Here is a 14347-nt window from a genome sequence, read left to right as displayed (position 1 = left end):
CAGGCCGCCCTCGCCCCTCCCCCTCACGTGACGCTCGCTCGCTCGCTCGCTCAGGGCCCCCGGCCGCCTCCCGCACCCCCTTCCCGCGCCACCTCCCACCAACCCGGGCTCCTCGGCCTGCCGGCTTAAGCCGTGTGGTTTTATTTGACAGGGCGGCATGAGTCTGTATACAATAAATAACATGGATGTTGGTGCGGTGCCCTAATCGCTGCTGGAGGCGGGGGTGGCGCAAGACATCGGCCTGATCTTTGGCCTGAAGCTGGACAGCGGCGCTGCAGGGCCCCCAACCTCCGGCGGCGGGCGACCTGAGACTGGGGGCCCGGGCCGACACTTCCCTCAGAGCTCCACGCGCGCGTCGCGGTAGGCCCGGTCCAAGGCCCACTCTGGCTGCGAGTCGGCGCCACCTTCGCTGGCCAGGCGCGCCATCTCCTGCTGGAACAGCGCCTGCCGCGCGCGGCTGGGGTCCACATTGATCCAGTTGTTAGCGATCCACTTGGTACCACGAGTTACCAGGCAGCCCCCGTGCAAGGCGTAGTCGTCCACGTCGCCCACCCAACCTAGAAGAGGAGGATGGTGTGAGCAAGGAAGGAGACCAGAGGGAAACCCCGCTGGGCGGACCTGAGCTTGGCCTCATGCAGCCCAAGGACACAGCAAGGGTGGGCCCAGCTGCGCATACCTTTGGTGGCCCGCATCTGACCCCGAGGCCTCCTTAGAGGCTCAGCATCTCTCACCAGCTACTGCCCTGTCAACACCACTGGCCCTCTGAAACCAGCTTTCTTGTTGCCAAGCCTGTCCAGAGCTGTTCCCAGCCTTGGCTGGTGAGGGATGCGTCCCCAGTTCCAGCGAGCTGGAGAGCTAGGGCATCAGGGAATCACTGGGGTGGAGATAACCCGGGAGGCTGCACAGGTGCAGGCTCCCAAAGTATGGTTCAGGGGAGGCACTGGGGCAGGAAACTATTTGTACGATGGCCAGAGACAGCCCACCGGGATGGCGGTCAGGGCTGGATAAAAGCAAGCTCCCCGCAGGAGGCACTCCTGGCCTGGCCGAAGGCCCTCACCTTGCCCATCAGGTAGATAGTTGTACCAGAACACTGCTGTGCCCTGCTGGGGTTTGACACGAAGATTCCCTTTGTCACAATGCCTCCGAGTGTCACGAAGATCAACGTCATCCTGAATCAGACTCTGTGGGCAGCAGGGCGGTGAGGTTTTCAAGCTGCCCCCACTGCATGGCCAGGAGCCACGGCCAGGTAGCCAGAGGGAAACCAGTAAGATATGCCCAGGGAACCACTTGGGCCCTCATTTTAGGGCTAGAGGGGAATTACCACATTGCCCAAGGCCCTGTCATCCCACCCAAGTAACAACCTGGGTGGCTCTTACCATTTCGTCGTAGGTTCTGTTGTCTGCTACAGGGAAGACAGTCTCTCCCCCACCGGTGACGTTGTTCAGATAAAACAGCACTGTCATGTAGCTGTAAGGCAGGGAGACCACTGAGCATGTCCCCAGCTGTGGGTGCTCCCAGGGACTTACCTGTGGGCAGGATAAGCTGCCTGTTTCCCAAGGGCCAGAGGGGCAGGCTGGGATCTGTGACAACAGGGCAGGTCAGGACCAAGATGTCCCTAGCCCGTTCTTTTCACAAACCTAATGTCTTGGTGTGTGTCACAAAGTTCTTTTGTGGCCAAGATCATAGCTGCACTTAAATTACATGGCCCCGATGAAGGGCCGGCTGGGAAAGGTAGGCAAGCAGAAGCAGCAAGGTCATGCAGAAAGACTGCTTGTGACTTTGAAGGGCCTGAGCCAGAGCAGCCACAGAAAGCGGACAGACTTGCCTCTGTGCCTTAGCAGAGGAGGCAGACACAGCTTTAAAGGCGACACTGAGGCGTCCAGCAGCGGAGGCAGGATCAATACCCAGGAAGTGGACAGAAAGAGCTGGGGTTCCAGCCTTGCCCCGCCCCTTGCCTCAGAGCCCTGGGAACAAGTTTCAGTGTCTGTGGGTACATCAGTCTGGCCACTGAAACAAGATGGCCACCCCTTTCCTGACCTTTGGTAATCAACCTGGGGGACAGGGGTAGGAGTATCCTTGACCAGGATGGCCCAGTGCTCTCCTGGCCCAGGACAAGGACATGCCCACTGGGTGTGTCTGGTCTGGAAGTTGAAATCAGCCCTCAGGTGGGAGTTACTTGCCGGCAGGAGGTCTCGAAGGGTACAGACTCATTGGCTACCAGCTTGGTATGGGAGCAGATGGTCTCTGGGTACACAGGTCCACTGTCCACATGGGCATGGTAGTGGCCCCCCTCTCCGTACCGCACAACCTGCATGGGCTCGCTGAGCTCCACGATCTCAGGTGACAGGCGTGTGAGGCGCAGCACCCTGGTGGGCAGCAGGCATTCAGGTGGTCAGCCTCATGCAAGGGGGCACCCTGAAGGAGATGCCACAAGCTCTACCCCTGCCCACCTCCCCTGGAAGCCGCTTAAGTCATGCCAGACTGGCCCTATAGGAGCAGAAAGAGGTTACTCATGATGAGCCCTTCTCCCTGGATGCCAGAGACACCCACTGGGTGATAAAGATGAGATTTCTACTAAATTAGGTAAGGGACACTCCCCCTAGGGAGAAGGTTATCTAAAACCCCTGGCTGCTCAGGAATAGGTGGTCCTGTGGACAGAGGTAAGAGATCACTTCTCTAATTAGCAGAAAATGAACATTCAATCTATTTCTAATCCCAAATGTATATTGTTTACCCACAGTTAGGAATAATTTGCCTTTGTTAATTGCCTTTCAATGGGTCCCAATCCTGGTCTAACAAATGGAACTTAATCCTGAGTTGGCTTATCAATTCTGTCCTCTCCGCCCCAGCCAGGAACTGCTGTGGGGGTCCTGCCCAGTCTTCTGCCCCAGCACCACGCAGGACAGCCTCAGGGGCTCACCTCTGGCGGATGGCACGCATCACATGGTGGGCGCCTTCCCCCTGGTAGAGCCACGTGTGGTGGCTGTTCCGCACCAGCTCGCTGGACTCCGCCTTGTGCCTCCGCATGTACTTGTGGAAATCCCGAAGGTCCATGTCAGAGAACTCCTGTAGGCTCAGCACGCCTGCGCAGGGCACCCACCGTCAATGCCCACCAAGCCCACGTGGGGAGGCTGCAGTGGCAGGCTGTGCTTTCCTACCTGCCCTGGGGGCCACACGCACTTGTCCCTCAACCTGGACTCCTGGGTCAAATGAACCTGCTTTCTGTCACAGGAAGACCTAGAGAAGCTCCTTTCCTCGGTTTAAGCCGTGATTTGGCCCCCAAAAGCAAGAAGCCCAACTCCTGCCAGAGCAGGATCTCCATACGGCCGGGGCCCTGGCCACAGACTGCCCTGGCCCTCCAGCCTGGCTCTGCAGAGCATGGTGGCTGCCCTTGACCCTGTTGAGGGCGAAGGAAGAGAGCAGCCAGTGCTGGCTTCTGTCCAGGGCCTTCCGTGCTACAGGGCATAAGCTAAGGCTGGGCCCCAGAAGTTTCTTCATGACCTCAGGTCCCATTCTGGGTGGGCTGTACCTAGTTAGTCCTGCCTGCCAGGTTACCAGCTGACCTCAGCACAGAAAGCCAGAGCCCTCTTCCAAGTGAGACCGCTGTCCCCATTCCTGCCCAACTCACAAAGCAGGGGCTCCACCCTCGTGGCCTTCTGGAACAGTAGCTGCTATCTTTGCTCCATATTCTCCTGCTTGACCCAAAGGAGACACTTTTCACCCTTTGGCCCAGAATTCTCTGAGAATGGGAGACACTCCAGGGCTGTGAGCCTGTCACCAGCTCTGTTTGGGGACAGTCGCACATGACGCTGCTCTAGCCACAGGTCCCAGACAGAATCTTCACTCTGGCTCACCAGCCATAAAGTCATTCTTCCCAGTCCTCTTTGACTGTTGCAGCTTCTTCACTTGGTCATGAACTTGGGCATGAGAGCGATGATGACATTTCAGAAAACTCCTGAGGGTTATTGCCAAAATGCGTTGGGGGAGCACCTGCATGGCAGCTCCCTTGCCTGCATCTGCCCCAGCAGTGGGCAAGGGGAAGGCACGGGAGGCCTCCGTCACACCAGGGGGCTGTCTTCTGGGGCCCACCCTGTGCCTGGCTGCAGAGAGGGCGATGCAGTAGGGTGAATAGCCAAGCTCAAGCTGGCCTCACTGTCCCTTGGCTCTCGCTCTGCCCATTCTGCCCTCTGCTAGCCAGCAACCATAACGCCTGTACCTCAGACTCTGACTAGTGAAGTCAAAAGGGTCTCCAAGAACTGCCCTCTAGACTGTCACCAAGGGGAATGGGAGGGTCTGGCTTCTGTCTGCTCCCCAGGGGTGAAGGCAGGGCATGATCCTCACCCCCTTACCTCTGGCTACTCTAAATGCTGGGAATAGAGGTGACCTGGCTGTGGGGACAGGAGGCTCTCAGGGACAGAACTGTGGCAAGGTAAGAGCTCACCATCACCATCAGGGTCAGCCTGGATCGCAGAGTACATCTCCTGAATGTTCTCTGGGGTCATCCACCGTCCGTTTCCCAGGCGAGTCTGGGCCAGGACCTGAAGCATAAGGTGGCCCCCCATGGGGTGGCCCCAGTGATGGAGAGCCACCAGAACACAGATAGCCACCCAGTTATTGCTGCAGGGCTAAGGGTTCAGGTGATAGGGCACGGGCGAGGACAAAGGACAAGCCAAAGGTCCCTGAGCTGATGAGGGTAGGCAGAGAGGTCCAGTGGCATCGGGGAAGGTCAGAAACAGTCAAGAGCCCTGAGGGCCATGGGCACTCTCTATAGGTAAGGGACCCCACAACCCACCCAGACCTCTCCCAGAAGTCCAGGTGAGAGGCACGCAGAGAGATGCAGACGCCCGGCCACCTCAGAGCTGCCACGCCATGCACCATGAGCTCCATGGGGCTCCATACCAGAGGTGGCTCAGGACCCAGGACCTGTGGCAGTAAATGCCATCACCCCCAAGTGGATTCTCTTGCTGTTTTCTGGGGCTCCCAAGGGCAACAAGGAACTCTCCAGGGAAGAAGGGGGACCCTGGGCCTGGGCATGCTGATACGAGGTGGCATCTGACTAGGGGCCGGGGGTGAGTAGGACAAGCGCTCTGGCCACCAGAAAGACAATCCTGCACCACCGCCGCCACCACCCCTCCCCCACGCTACTTCAGTCCCAACCTCACGGAGCTGCAGGCGACCGTCATGGTTCTGGTCCAGCAGCTGGAAGAGGTCCCGCTGGCTGACCTGCATGGTGCCCATCGCCTCCTCGTACTCTTCAGTGGGCAGGATCTGGCTGCGCTGCAACCCCTTCATCTGCGCCAGGTGGATGATGAGCCGACACTCCTCGTCACTCAGGAAGCCAGGGACTTCTGCCAGGAGAGGAGGTGGGTGAGGCCAAGGACTAAGCCGGGGCACAGAGGAACCCGGTTCCTGGTGGCTCCCTGGTGGCCAGCAGGTCAGGAGAACTTCACGTACCCTTTTCCATCAGCTCTGAACTGTGACACCAAGGTCAGGTTGTCCTGCAAGGCAGGCCAGTGCTTGGGACGTGGGGCTTCTCTCTTTGATGCTGAGAGCACATGTTTTCGGGGGAGTCCTGGGAAGCAAGCTGGAGCTAAGCTGGGCCCGGGCTAACCCACCTTGGGGTGCGACCAAAGGCCGGAGGGTGAACCTGAGGAGCGGAGGGTTGACCTCCACTTCTTACTTCGTATCTATTCAAAAAGTGGAGGGACAGTGGCTGGTTTTTGCTTTCATTTTTACTTTTCAGCATTATTCAATTAAGAACACACAAAAGAGCAAGATATTCGGCACTCTAGGCCCGTCCTTGCCCCCCATTCTGCTGCACAAGTGGGCGCTGGTCACCTGACCAGGGCGGGGTTGCCCAGTGCTGGGAGGTCAGTGGGGGTCTCTCAGGTTTTCGGCAGATGCCCTAAGAAGATACCCCAGGTGTCCTTTGCTTTGGGCATAAATGTACACTGAACGCCTGCTCCACGCCTCGAGTCCGAGTCAGGCTTGGACTTGGCCCCACTGGCCACATGCCCCCACCCCAGCCCCACAGCAGGTAGGTGGAGCTGGAACATGGGCTTTGTACCTGCGGAGCCCCCACCTCAGTGGCCCAGGCACTTCCAGAACAGGAGCTTGGGCCGTGTTTCATTCCCTTGTTTCTGGGAGAGAGGACTTCCTTAGCCAGGGGCCAAGAAGCCCACAAAAGCACCCTGGCTGCTGTGGCTCAGGGGATTGAGCGCCGGCCTGCAAACCAAAGGGTCGCCGGTTGGATTCCCAGTCAGGGCACAGGCCTGGGTTGTGGGCCAGGTCCCCAAGTTGGGGGCGTGCAAGAGGCAACCACACATTGATGTTTCTCTCCTTCACTTTCTACCTCCCTTCTTCCCCTCTCTCTCAAAATAAATAAAATATTTTTAAAAATTAAATAAATGGCTGTTCCCTATTCTAAATAAATAAGTAGATATTTTTAAACAAAAGAAGTAGCAGCCCACCGTGGTCTGCTTCTTCTCTGGGCTGCACTCCCAACATGAAGTTCCAGTCACTGCCAAGAGGAAGGGAATGTTTAAGGTAGTGACCACAGCAGATCACACTTCAGTAGCAGGCCCTGCCCTGTCCTAAGTGCGCCATCAAGGCCCTAAAAAGCAAGGCCCATTAATTTGCCCTTCCTAACCTCGAGGACCCCCATGCACAGAGACATCAGCCTGATGAGGATGAAAGGAACACCCAGGCTGCCATACTCCAGAATCCATGCTCATGACCATATTGAGCTTCCATGTGTAGGTGACGCAATTCAATGACACTGGGGGCAGGACAAAGACCCCCACCCCAGCAAACCTAGAAGGGGTGTGAGCCATCCGCCCAGAAGGCAGCACTGCAGGAGATGACACAGAGCAAACTGCTAATGAACAGAGTAGCCTCCTGAGAGCTTAAAAAATAACCCAGAAAAGCCAGAAAAAGAAAAGAAAGCACAGGCCCAGGTTTCTTCAGTTTATTAGATGCTGTAATCCGCAGGCCCACACCAACCTCTACCAGCAACACTGGGTGGGCTCTTTCAGAACCTCGGCATGGGGGTCCTTGTACTCTTTGCCAACCCCAGCTGAGGCCAGAAACTGCAGTGCCCTGCAGTCTGTCCCAGACAGGAGGGAGGGAGGGCCCTGCCCTCCCAGTCCAAGATCAGGAGTGCAGGGCCCCTCTCACAGCCCCTCCCCGGCAGGACCGTCCACAGGAGCTGGAGGAGGAGGGTTACTGTAAAGGGGAAAGCAGGCCGGGCTATGGCTGTGGCTACGGCTCTGGGAGGAGGGGTGGGGGACAGAAGAGCTTGGGGCTCAGGGCGGGGGGCGGGGAATGCAGGGCTGAGGGTGGAGATGCCAGCAAGCAGAAAAATCACGGTGCAGGGCTGTTGCTAGGTGACCAGGTGTTGCCCAGCAACTGCGAGCGCCAAGCCTCAGCCCAGCCTGCGGGCCAGGGCACCTGGTCCTGAGCGTCCCCGCCCCCTTGCCCGCAGGGTCATCTACCCGTGCCGCAGGGTAGATGAGGAGGTCGTATGGGCCCGCTGCGCGCCCATCGTCGCCTGATACGGATCGCCCTGGCCGGCCATCCTGAACTGCGGACGCTTGCCCTCTGCGCGGCGGCCCCGCTGGACCGCCCGCGTGAGTCTCTGCAAGGCTTCTAGGCTGCTCTTGCCTCCCTCAACCCCACTCTTTCTAGTCAACCCCGCAGGAATCAGGTAAACGGGTCTCTGGTGGGAAAGGGACCGCCCACAGCAGCCATCTGTCTCAAAAAGGGTAAAGAAGGATGGGATGGTGGGAGGGACCCGGGCTGGTGGCCCCACTGCGTCCTGGTGGGAGCCTCACTCGGTCCCGGCCCCTCCCCGCAGTGCCCCGCGCCAGCTGCAGGGACTGCGAGTTGCAGGAAGCCCGCTCCTCCAAGGAGGTCCTGGGCACGCTGTGCACGAGCGGCTTTGGGGAGCCCCTAGTGTCCAGCAGACCCTACACACACACCTCCATGCCAGCCCCTGGCTCGGTGCTAAGACAAACGAGAGAAGGGCTGCCCAAATGCTATTCCTGGTTAGAGCTAAAAAGTAAATCTCTTTAATAAGCTTGGGACACTGCTAAAACGAAACAAATCTGCCACGGAGCGAGGCATTTAGGACAGTCCCTCTCTAGGTCCCCGATTCCCCAGCAGAGCCTCACACAACAGCGTTCTCCAGGTGGCAGGCGCGGGCTGGCCAGGCTCTCCGAGGCTCTGCTCACCACCCCGCCCCTCTGATCCCATTCAGCAGCGAAGGGCAGGCTCCCAGGAGCCACAGGTCATCACCCCCCCGGCCCCTCAGCCTTAAACCTGGACTCCCGGCGAGAGGCGCTGAGGGCAGGCGCACTGCCCCCGGTGGAGCCGGCGCCCACTCTGCGACGCTGGCTGCAGCTGGATGCCACGTGTGTGCACAATCTCCTTCGTGGAAGACATGCTGGGACCTACGTGCTGAGTGCGGAGGCGCAGGGCCACCGGCCTATGCTTGGAGGCGGGGCCCCCGAAATCTGCAGGCGCAGCTGGCCCTACGCAGGCGGCGCCATCACCCGTGCCCAGAATAGGGGCCAACACAGGCAGGGAGAGCCTGGGACTTTGTAGCCATGACCTCTGTGGCGGCCACACAAACTGTGGATGTGTGCTCTCCTGGACACAAAACCCTCTTTGTGCTGCCCCCACTGGTATTTGAAGGTCAGAGTCTGGAGAAGCCCCAAGGCTCACCCACAAACTGCTCAAGCAGGGCAGAAGCCCCCTGCCATGGTCACCGCTGGGTAGTGCTCTGCCGAGACAAAAGGAAGGCCAGCTCCCTGTCATCTGGGAGTGCTGGGCAGGCAAGACCACCTTTTTGTCCTTCCTAAGCCCCGGATGACAGCCTAGCTAATGCCCCGCTACTACCCACAAGCCCCAGCACCCCAAGCTGAGTCTGAGGGCACCCACAAAGCCTTGGGCCCTGCTCGCCCAGGGCCTGATGCTGCTGGTCAAGCCCCAGACAGACCCGACTGTACCTGCCTGACCTTTACTGATCTAGTTCTGCCAAGCAGCAGGCCTTGGGACAGCAGGGCGGGGGCGGGGGGAGGTGTCCAGGCAGAACACTGCTGTAAGCTGCTCATAAACCTGAACTAACAGGCACACTGAAATTCTTTCCCTGCTTCTGGGCCTCCAGTGTTTACCAAGAGCTCAGTGGTCTTAAGTAGCTGCCTGACTGTTTTCCTACGCTGTAAAAGAATAAACTGGGAAATCCTATGATAAACTAGTCATGACTTTAAAATAGTTTTGTGTACTCAAGCACTCGTTTATCTTAAATAGTAAAGAAAAATGGATTAAAACTCTCGCTAACCTGCTGGAAGTGCCCCCTGCTCTTCTTAAAGAGGGGGCCGAATCAGGAGGCGCCCACCCGGCGTGGTGGTGGAGGCCACTCTGAGCGAGCAGGCAGATGCTGGACTGGCTGAGCGCTCAGGAAACCCCTCCAGCTGGCCAAAAACTATGAATAGACAGGACTCTGGCTACTGGACACAGCCTCCTATGCATGCCAGTCATCTTTAGGGGCAGGGGCACAAATGACAAATAAATACAGAAGATAGTTTCCAATGATGCTAAGCGCTGAGAGAAAACCAAGCAGGCTGTCGCCACCCCTTAAGCACCTGCAAACAGGGGAAGACCAGCTTGAGGTCAAGAGAGGTCTCTGAGGAGCAGAGGTCTGGTGAAGCCCGCCGGTGGAAGGAACAGCACGTACAAAAAGGAACCCAAGGCAGCAGTGAGCTTGGTGTCCAAGAATCAGCAGGAGTAGTAAGTCAGGGGATGGGAGGAGATGAGGTCTGAGAGGTGAGGGCCTGGGGGTACCAAATGCGACTTCGAAGTGAAATGAGAAATCTTGAAGACTCTTAAGGAAGGGAGCGATGAGGTCTGATCTGCTATTTAGATACAAATGAATGTGGGGTGGGGTGGAGGGAGAAGTGAGCCACGTAAAACAAAGCAACGTCCCCAGAGAGATGACAATGACTCAGAACTGCAGCATCTCTCTTCTGAACTGAACAGATTTCAGAAGGTCCAAGTCCTTGGGGGATGCCTACCACAGCCAAGCAGGTATTTGCCAGGAAATTGGGAAGGGACCTTTTGTGGCCCAGGTCCCACTTGCCAAAGGTCTCTAGGGGCAAAGGTAGGAAACAAGAAATGTTCCCCAAAGGGAGACATGGAAGGGTGGGGTTCCCTTCCATGGAGATGGAGGTACCCTGGGTAGAAGCCACCAGTCCCCTTACCCCAGCTTATATCCTGAACACCCGCCCTTCGAGCCCTGGCATCGTGGGCCCCTGAGGCTGGCGGGTCACAGGTTTGCAGCCAAGAGCAGCAGGGCAGAGACGGCAGAGCCCACAGCGGGCCCACGCTCCTTGGGGCCTCCCTGTCTCTTAAGGGTGGCCATGGATGGATGGACAGGCAGGCGCAAAAGACAGACAGACACTGCTCCTCGGGGTCAGGCTCCCTTCTGTGGATTTATCCAACACCACAGCTGTCAGGAGCTGCCCCTCCTGGGACACTCCCTCCCTTTCGGTCTCCCTCACAACTGGACATCTTATAGTCCCTGATCTGGCCTTCGTTGGTCTCACCTCCTTTCAGCAAGCAGCAAGCCCCAGGGCTTTCTGGGTAAAACCTGGGACGTCTTCCATGAATAGACTCAAAGGTAATGTAAGAGTCCGGGGGGGGGAAACAAGTAGCACAAGCAGGAAGTTCTTCCTGCAGCTGCCCACTTCTAATCGTGCCCTTGGAAATTTGCAGAAACAGACCCATCTGATGGCTGAACCAAAGCCAATTTACCTTTTATCACATGTCTGCTGCTTCCTGTAATTAACTCTTGGAGACGTCGGGTCTGGGTTTCTCATTCTCTGCTTTGCAGGACTTTGACGCAACAAGCTGCATGCTTGGGGCTTGAGGTTAGGAATTTAGTCCTCGTGGCTCACTTAACCTAACATACATCTGAATTGAGTATATACTGGTCTCAAGAAGGCTAAGGGGAAAAAGCACAACCCCCTCCAGTGTGTCTGGTCATGACGGTGTCGAGGTCATGGGGTGAGGTGAATGTTGTTCACTTGGCCCGGGTCACCCTTTCCCGACAGCCACCTGGCTTGATCCCATAGCTCCTGCAGGTCTTTGCTCAAATACTTTTTTCAGGGAGGCCAACTCTGGCCATTCTAGTAAGAGTTTCAGCCCTGGCTGGTGTGGCTCAGTGGATTGAGCGCCGGCCTGTAAATCAAAGGGTTGCTGGTTCGATTCCCAGTCAGGGCACATGCCTGGGTTGTGGGCCAGGTCCCCAGTTGGGGGCGTGCGAGAGGCAACCTCTCCTTCTCCTTCCCTTCTCCTCTCTCTAAAAAAAATAAAATAAAATCTTAAAAAAAGTTTCGACCCCACTTAAAATTCTGCCTTACCTGTCTATAATCACTTATTACCATCTGATACACCATATATATTTATTTATTAGTTTACTTATTGGCTGTCTCCTCATGTGAATGTCAGCTTCAGGTGTTTTTGTTTGTTTGTTTCCTATTTTGTTCAAAGCTGTGTTCCCAGTACCTAAAATAGTGTATGGCACAGACTTTAACATCATGCAATAATAATAATAATTAACATTTTAGGGCCCCTCCCACAATAGGACTGACATCAATACCATATATCTCCTCAACTAGCATGCAAATAAAATCATTCACACAGGCCTAGGCATAATCCCCAACCAGGGCCCTCTGCTCCAAAAGCAATGGCTTGTGCTCAGATGCTCTGCTTTGGTCCCCAGGCACCTCCTAAAATCTTCCTGCCCACTCCATCCTCTGGAAGTCAGGAACAGCCCATGTCTGCAGGTAAGTGGGTCACTGAGGCTGGGTACCCAGTGCTGGGCTGGGCAAACCTATCCTGGGCAAGGTCAGGGTCAGGGAGTCCCCACCTTGTTGACTGGTAGTCTTTGAAGGACAACAGCCAGCACGTTGGCTTTAGAAGCAGGCTGCCTGGGTTCTAATCCTAGCCTCACCACTGAACCAGCTGTACACACCTGGCCAAGCCACCAAAGCTTTCTGAGCATCACTTTCTCACCCATTAGCCTGAGAAGGGGGCTTACACCCACCCCCCAGACAGGCTGTAAAAATCAAAGGAACCGATCACACCAAGCCTAGCATATAACAAGAGATCAGAAAATGAGCTAAGATGCTGCTTCCAAATGAGGTCGCCTTGCAAGGACTTGCCTACTATGGCTGAACACGAAACACCCTAAGAAGAATTCGGGTGCTGGTGGCAAAGGCTGATGCCCCGGTGGGGCCAGTCTCGGGGCATCAGTTTATCCACAGTTGGACAGCCTGTTTCTCATCAGACCACAGGGCCTGAGATCAGCGAGGACCAGTTATCAGTCTCCCTCACCCTTCCCCCATTCTAGAACGTGACAGAATTAATGGTGACAAGGAGGGTCCCCAGAGAGTTTCAATGAAATGTGTAAACACTAGCCTCAGGGTCACACTGCCCTGCCCTGTGCTGGAAGGGTCGGCTGCAGAGAGTAGGGTCAGAGAAGGGACTGTGGAAAGGTCACTCCGCAACCCTATTATGGAGGTGGGGGGCGGGAACTTCACTTTGGGAGACCTCTAGCTCGAAAAAAAAAGGGGGGGGGGCGCTACCTGGAAGCAGCCATTTTCAAAACAAAAGTCACGTGGTCAAAATGAGCCTAAAGACGGCCACCGCGCTGCAGCCCCCTGACGCCTCCGGAGCGCCCGGCGGACTTACCGAAGAGCAGCGGCTTGAGGCTGAGGGTTCGGATGAAGTGATCCCTGTGGGCGACCAGCTGGACCTTCTGCTCGTGCCCCACCTAAGGGAAAGGGTCACAGCGGGCAGCTCGGGCTCCAGGCCGCTCCGCCCGAAGGAAAAATCTCCCTGACCCGGGAGAGAGTGGGTGCGCGCGGGGCAGGCAGGGAGCGGCGCCCTGGGCCTGGAGAGCAGCGGGGCTGGGGCGGGGGCGGGGGCGACGGCGGGGGCGGGGGCGGGGGGTGGCCTCACCTTGATGCCCTCGAGCCGGATGAGGGGAGCCAAGGTTGGCGCGGGCTCGGGGCTCGGGGCACGGCGCTGGGGCCCGGGGTCGCTGCTTTCGTCGCCGTTGCTGTAGTGTACGAAGAGCAGCAGCGCCAGCACGTTGCCCAGGTACAGGTGCACGAACACCATCAGCACGAGGAAGTAGGCGCGTGAGCAGATGCCGCGGGGTTTGCACAGCGGCCGGACCGCTGCGTCCTCGCAGTCGCCCAGCCCGGCCGCGGTCCCGGCAGGGTCGTGCTCGGGCGGTACCCACTGCGGCCTCGCGGCCTCAGGCCTCGGGCCCACCGCCGCCGCCGCCATGGCGCCCAGGTCGCGCGCGCGCCCAGGGGAGGGGCCGCGGGGATGCCCGCGCCACACCGCTCGGCGCCGTCGCCCGGACAACTGCTGGCGAGCCTGCGCGCGCCGAGGTCAGCAGGAGCCCGTGCCTGGGGATGCTGCGCCAGCCTGCCGGAGCCGGCCGCGCTACGCCCGGTATCTCTGCGCGCCCTGGACCCCGGGCCACGTTGGAGTTTCTCTTCCCGAGCTGGGTTATCGCACGCAAGGCGGGGACGCACACCCTTCGGGGCAGAAGCAGACCCTCTCCTCCCCACAATGCAGATGCAAACAAGAGCAGCACCGTTCAAGGAAACCCCAGTGGAAGCGTCTCCTATTCCTGGTTAAGACGCACTTCCCTCCTCTTGGAAAAGTATGGTCTGTATTTTCTCGCTCCCGGGAGTGGGGTGGCGGCAAGGAGGAAGGGGTGCCAAAATGTGACTCATTACTGCGGTGGATTGGGGACCGCGGAGATGGCTGCGCACGTGATGGGGTAGGCCCTTGGTTTTCGGCGCTAGCACTCGCCAGTGTAGGAGGCCAGTAATGCTTGGAGGTCCACTCTGGGGTCTGTCTGGAGCCCCGGGGGAGGCCTGCAGGAGCCAGGCCTTAGGAAGAAGCTGTTTAATGTGCGGGGTACCATAGACGGTGGGACCCAGCTTGGGATGGTCAGAGAGGGCTTCCTGGAAGAGCTCTGGCACCACAAAGGTCAGATCCCAAACAGTAACCCACAGGAATGCAGCACGTGTCAGGTGCACAGCACTCCTTGCGTCAATGCTGACGCATGGGAGGAGGGAGAAAAGGTCTTTTCTGTAATTAAGTGAATCAAATTGAACTCAGATTGTTGTCAGATCTGGAGATAGAAGGGCATACAGTGGCCAAGCGCCAAAACCTGGGCATTTTCAAGCTCCTTGCTCTTCGAGGACCTCGTTTCCTGTAGGCACAGATGTATGTGCCCTAGGGCAGCACCATGGAGGCAGGT

At 57.7% G+C, this 14347-nt stretch overlaps 1 protein-coding gene and 1 pseudogene across 2 annotated transcripts; one reads left to right on the top strand and one right to left on the bottom strand.

Annotated features, from left to right (window-relative positions):
- Positions 1 to 127: 127 nt before the first annotated feature.
- P4HTM (prolyl 4-hydroxylase, transmembrane) lies at positions 128 to 13377 on the bottom strand. Of its 2 annotated transcripts, XM_090284699.1 has the most exons (10): positions 13024 to 13377; positions 12754 to 12835; positions 5158 to 5348; positions 4442 to 4538; positions 3855 to 4016; positions 2921 to 3083; positions 2181 to 2366; positions 1377 to 1467; positions 1058 to 1181; positions 128 to 557 (listed from the first exon to the last, which is right to left on the bottom strand). In XM_090284699.1, exons 1-10 carry the CDS (start codon positions 13354 to 13356, stop codon positions 337 to 339), a joined length of 1650 nt encoding a protein of 549 aa, XP_090140825.1. In that variant the 5' UTR covers positions 13357 to 13377; the 3' UTR covers positions 128 to 336. The 2 variants fall into 2 exon arrangements, with proteins under 2 accessions (XP_090140825.1, XP_090140826.1); XM_090284700.1 differs by lacking the exon at positions 3855 to 4016 and having other exon boundaries at positions 13024 to 13373.
- Positions 6012 to 9240, top strand: LOC150005431 (uncharacterized; annotated as a pseudogene).
- Positions 13378 to 14347: the final 970 nt, after the last annotated feature.

This window comes from Furipterus horrens, unplaced genomic scaffold, assembly GCF_987537825.1.
Source record: "Furipterus horrens unplaced genomic scaffold, mFurHor1.1.pri manual_scaffold_7, whole genome shotgun sequence".
NCBI lineage: Eukaryota > Metazoa > Chordata > Mammalia > Chiroptera > Furipteridae > Furipterus > Furipterus horrens.
The sequence above is the reverse complement of the archived record's forward strand: the minus strand, read 5'-3'. Positions and strand labels throughout refer to the sequence as shown.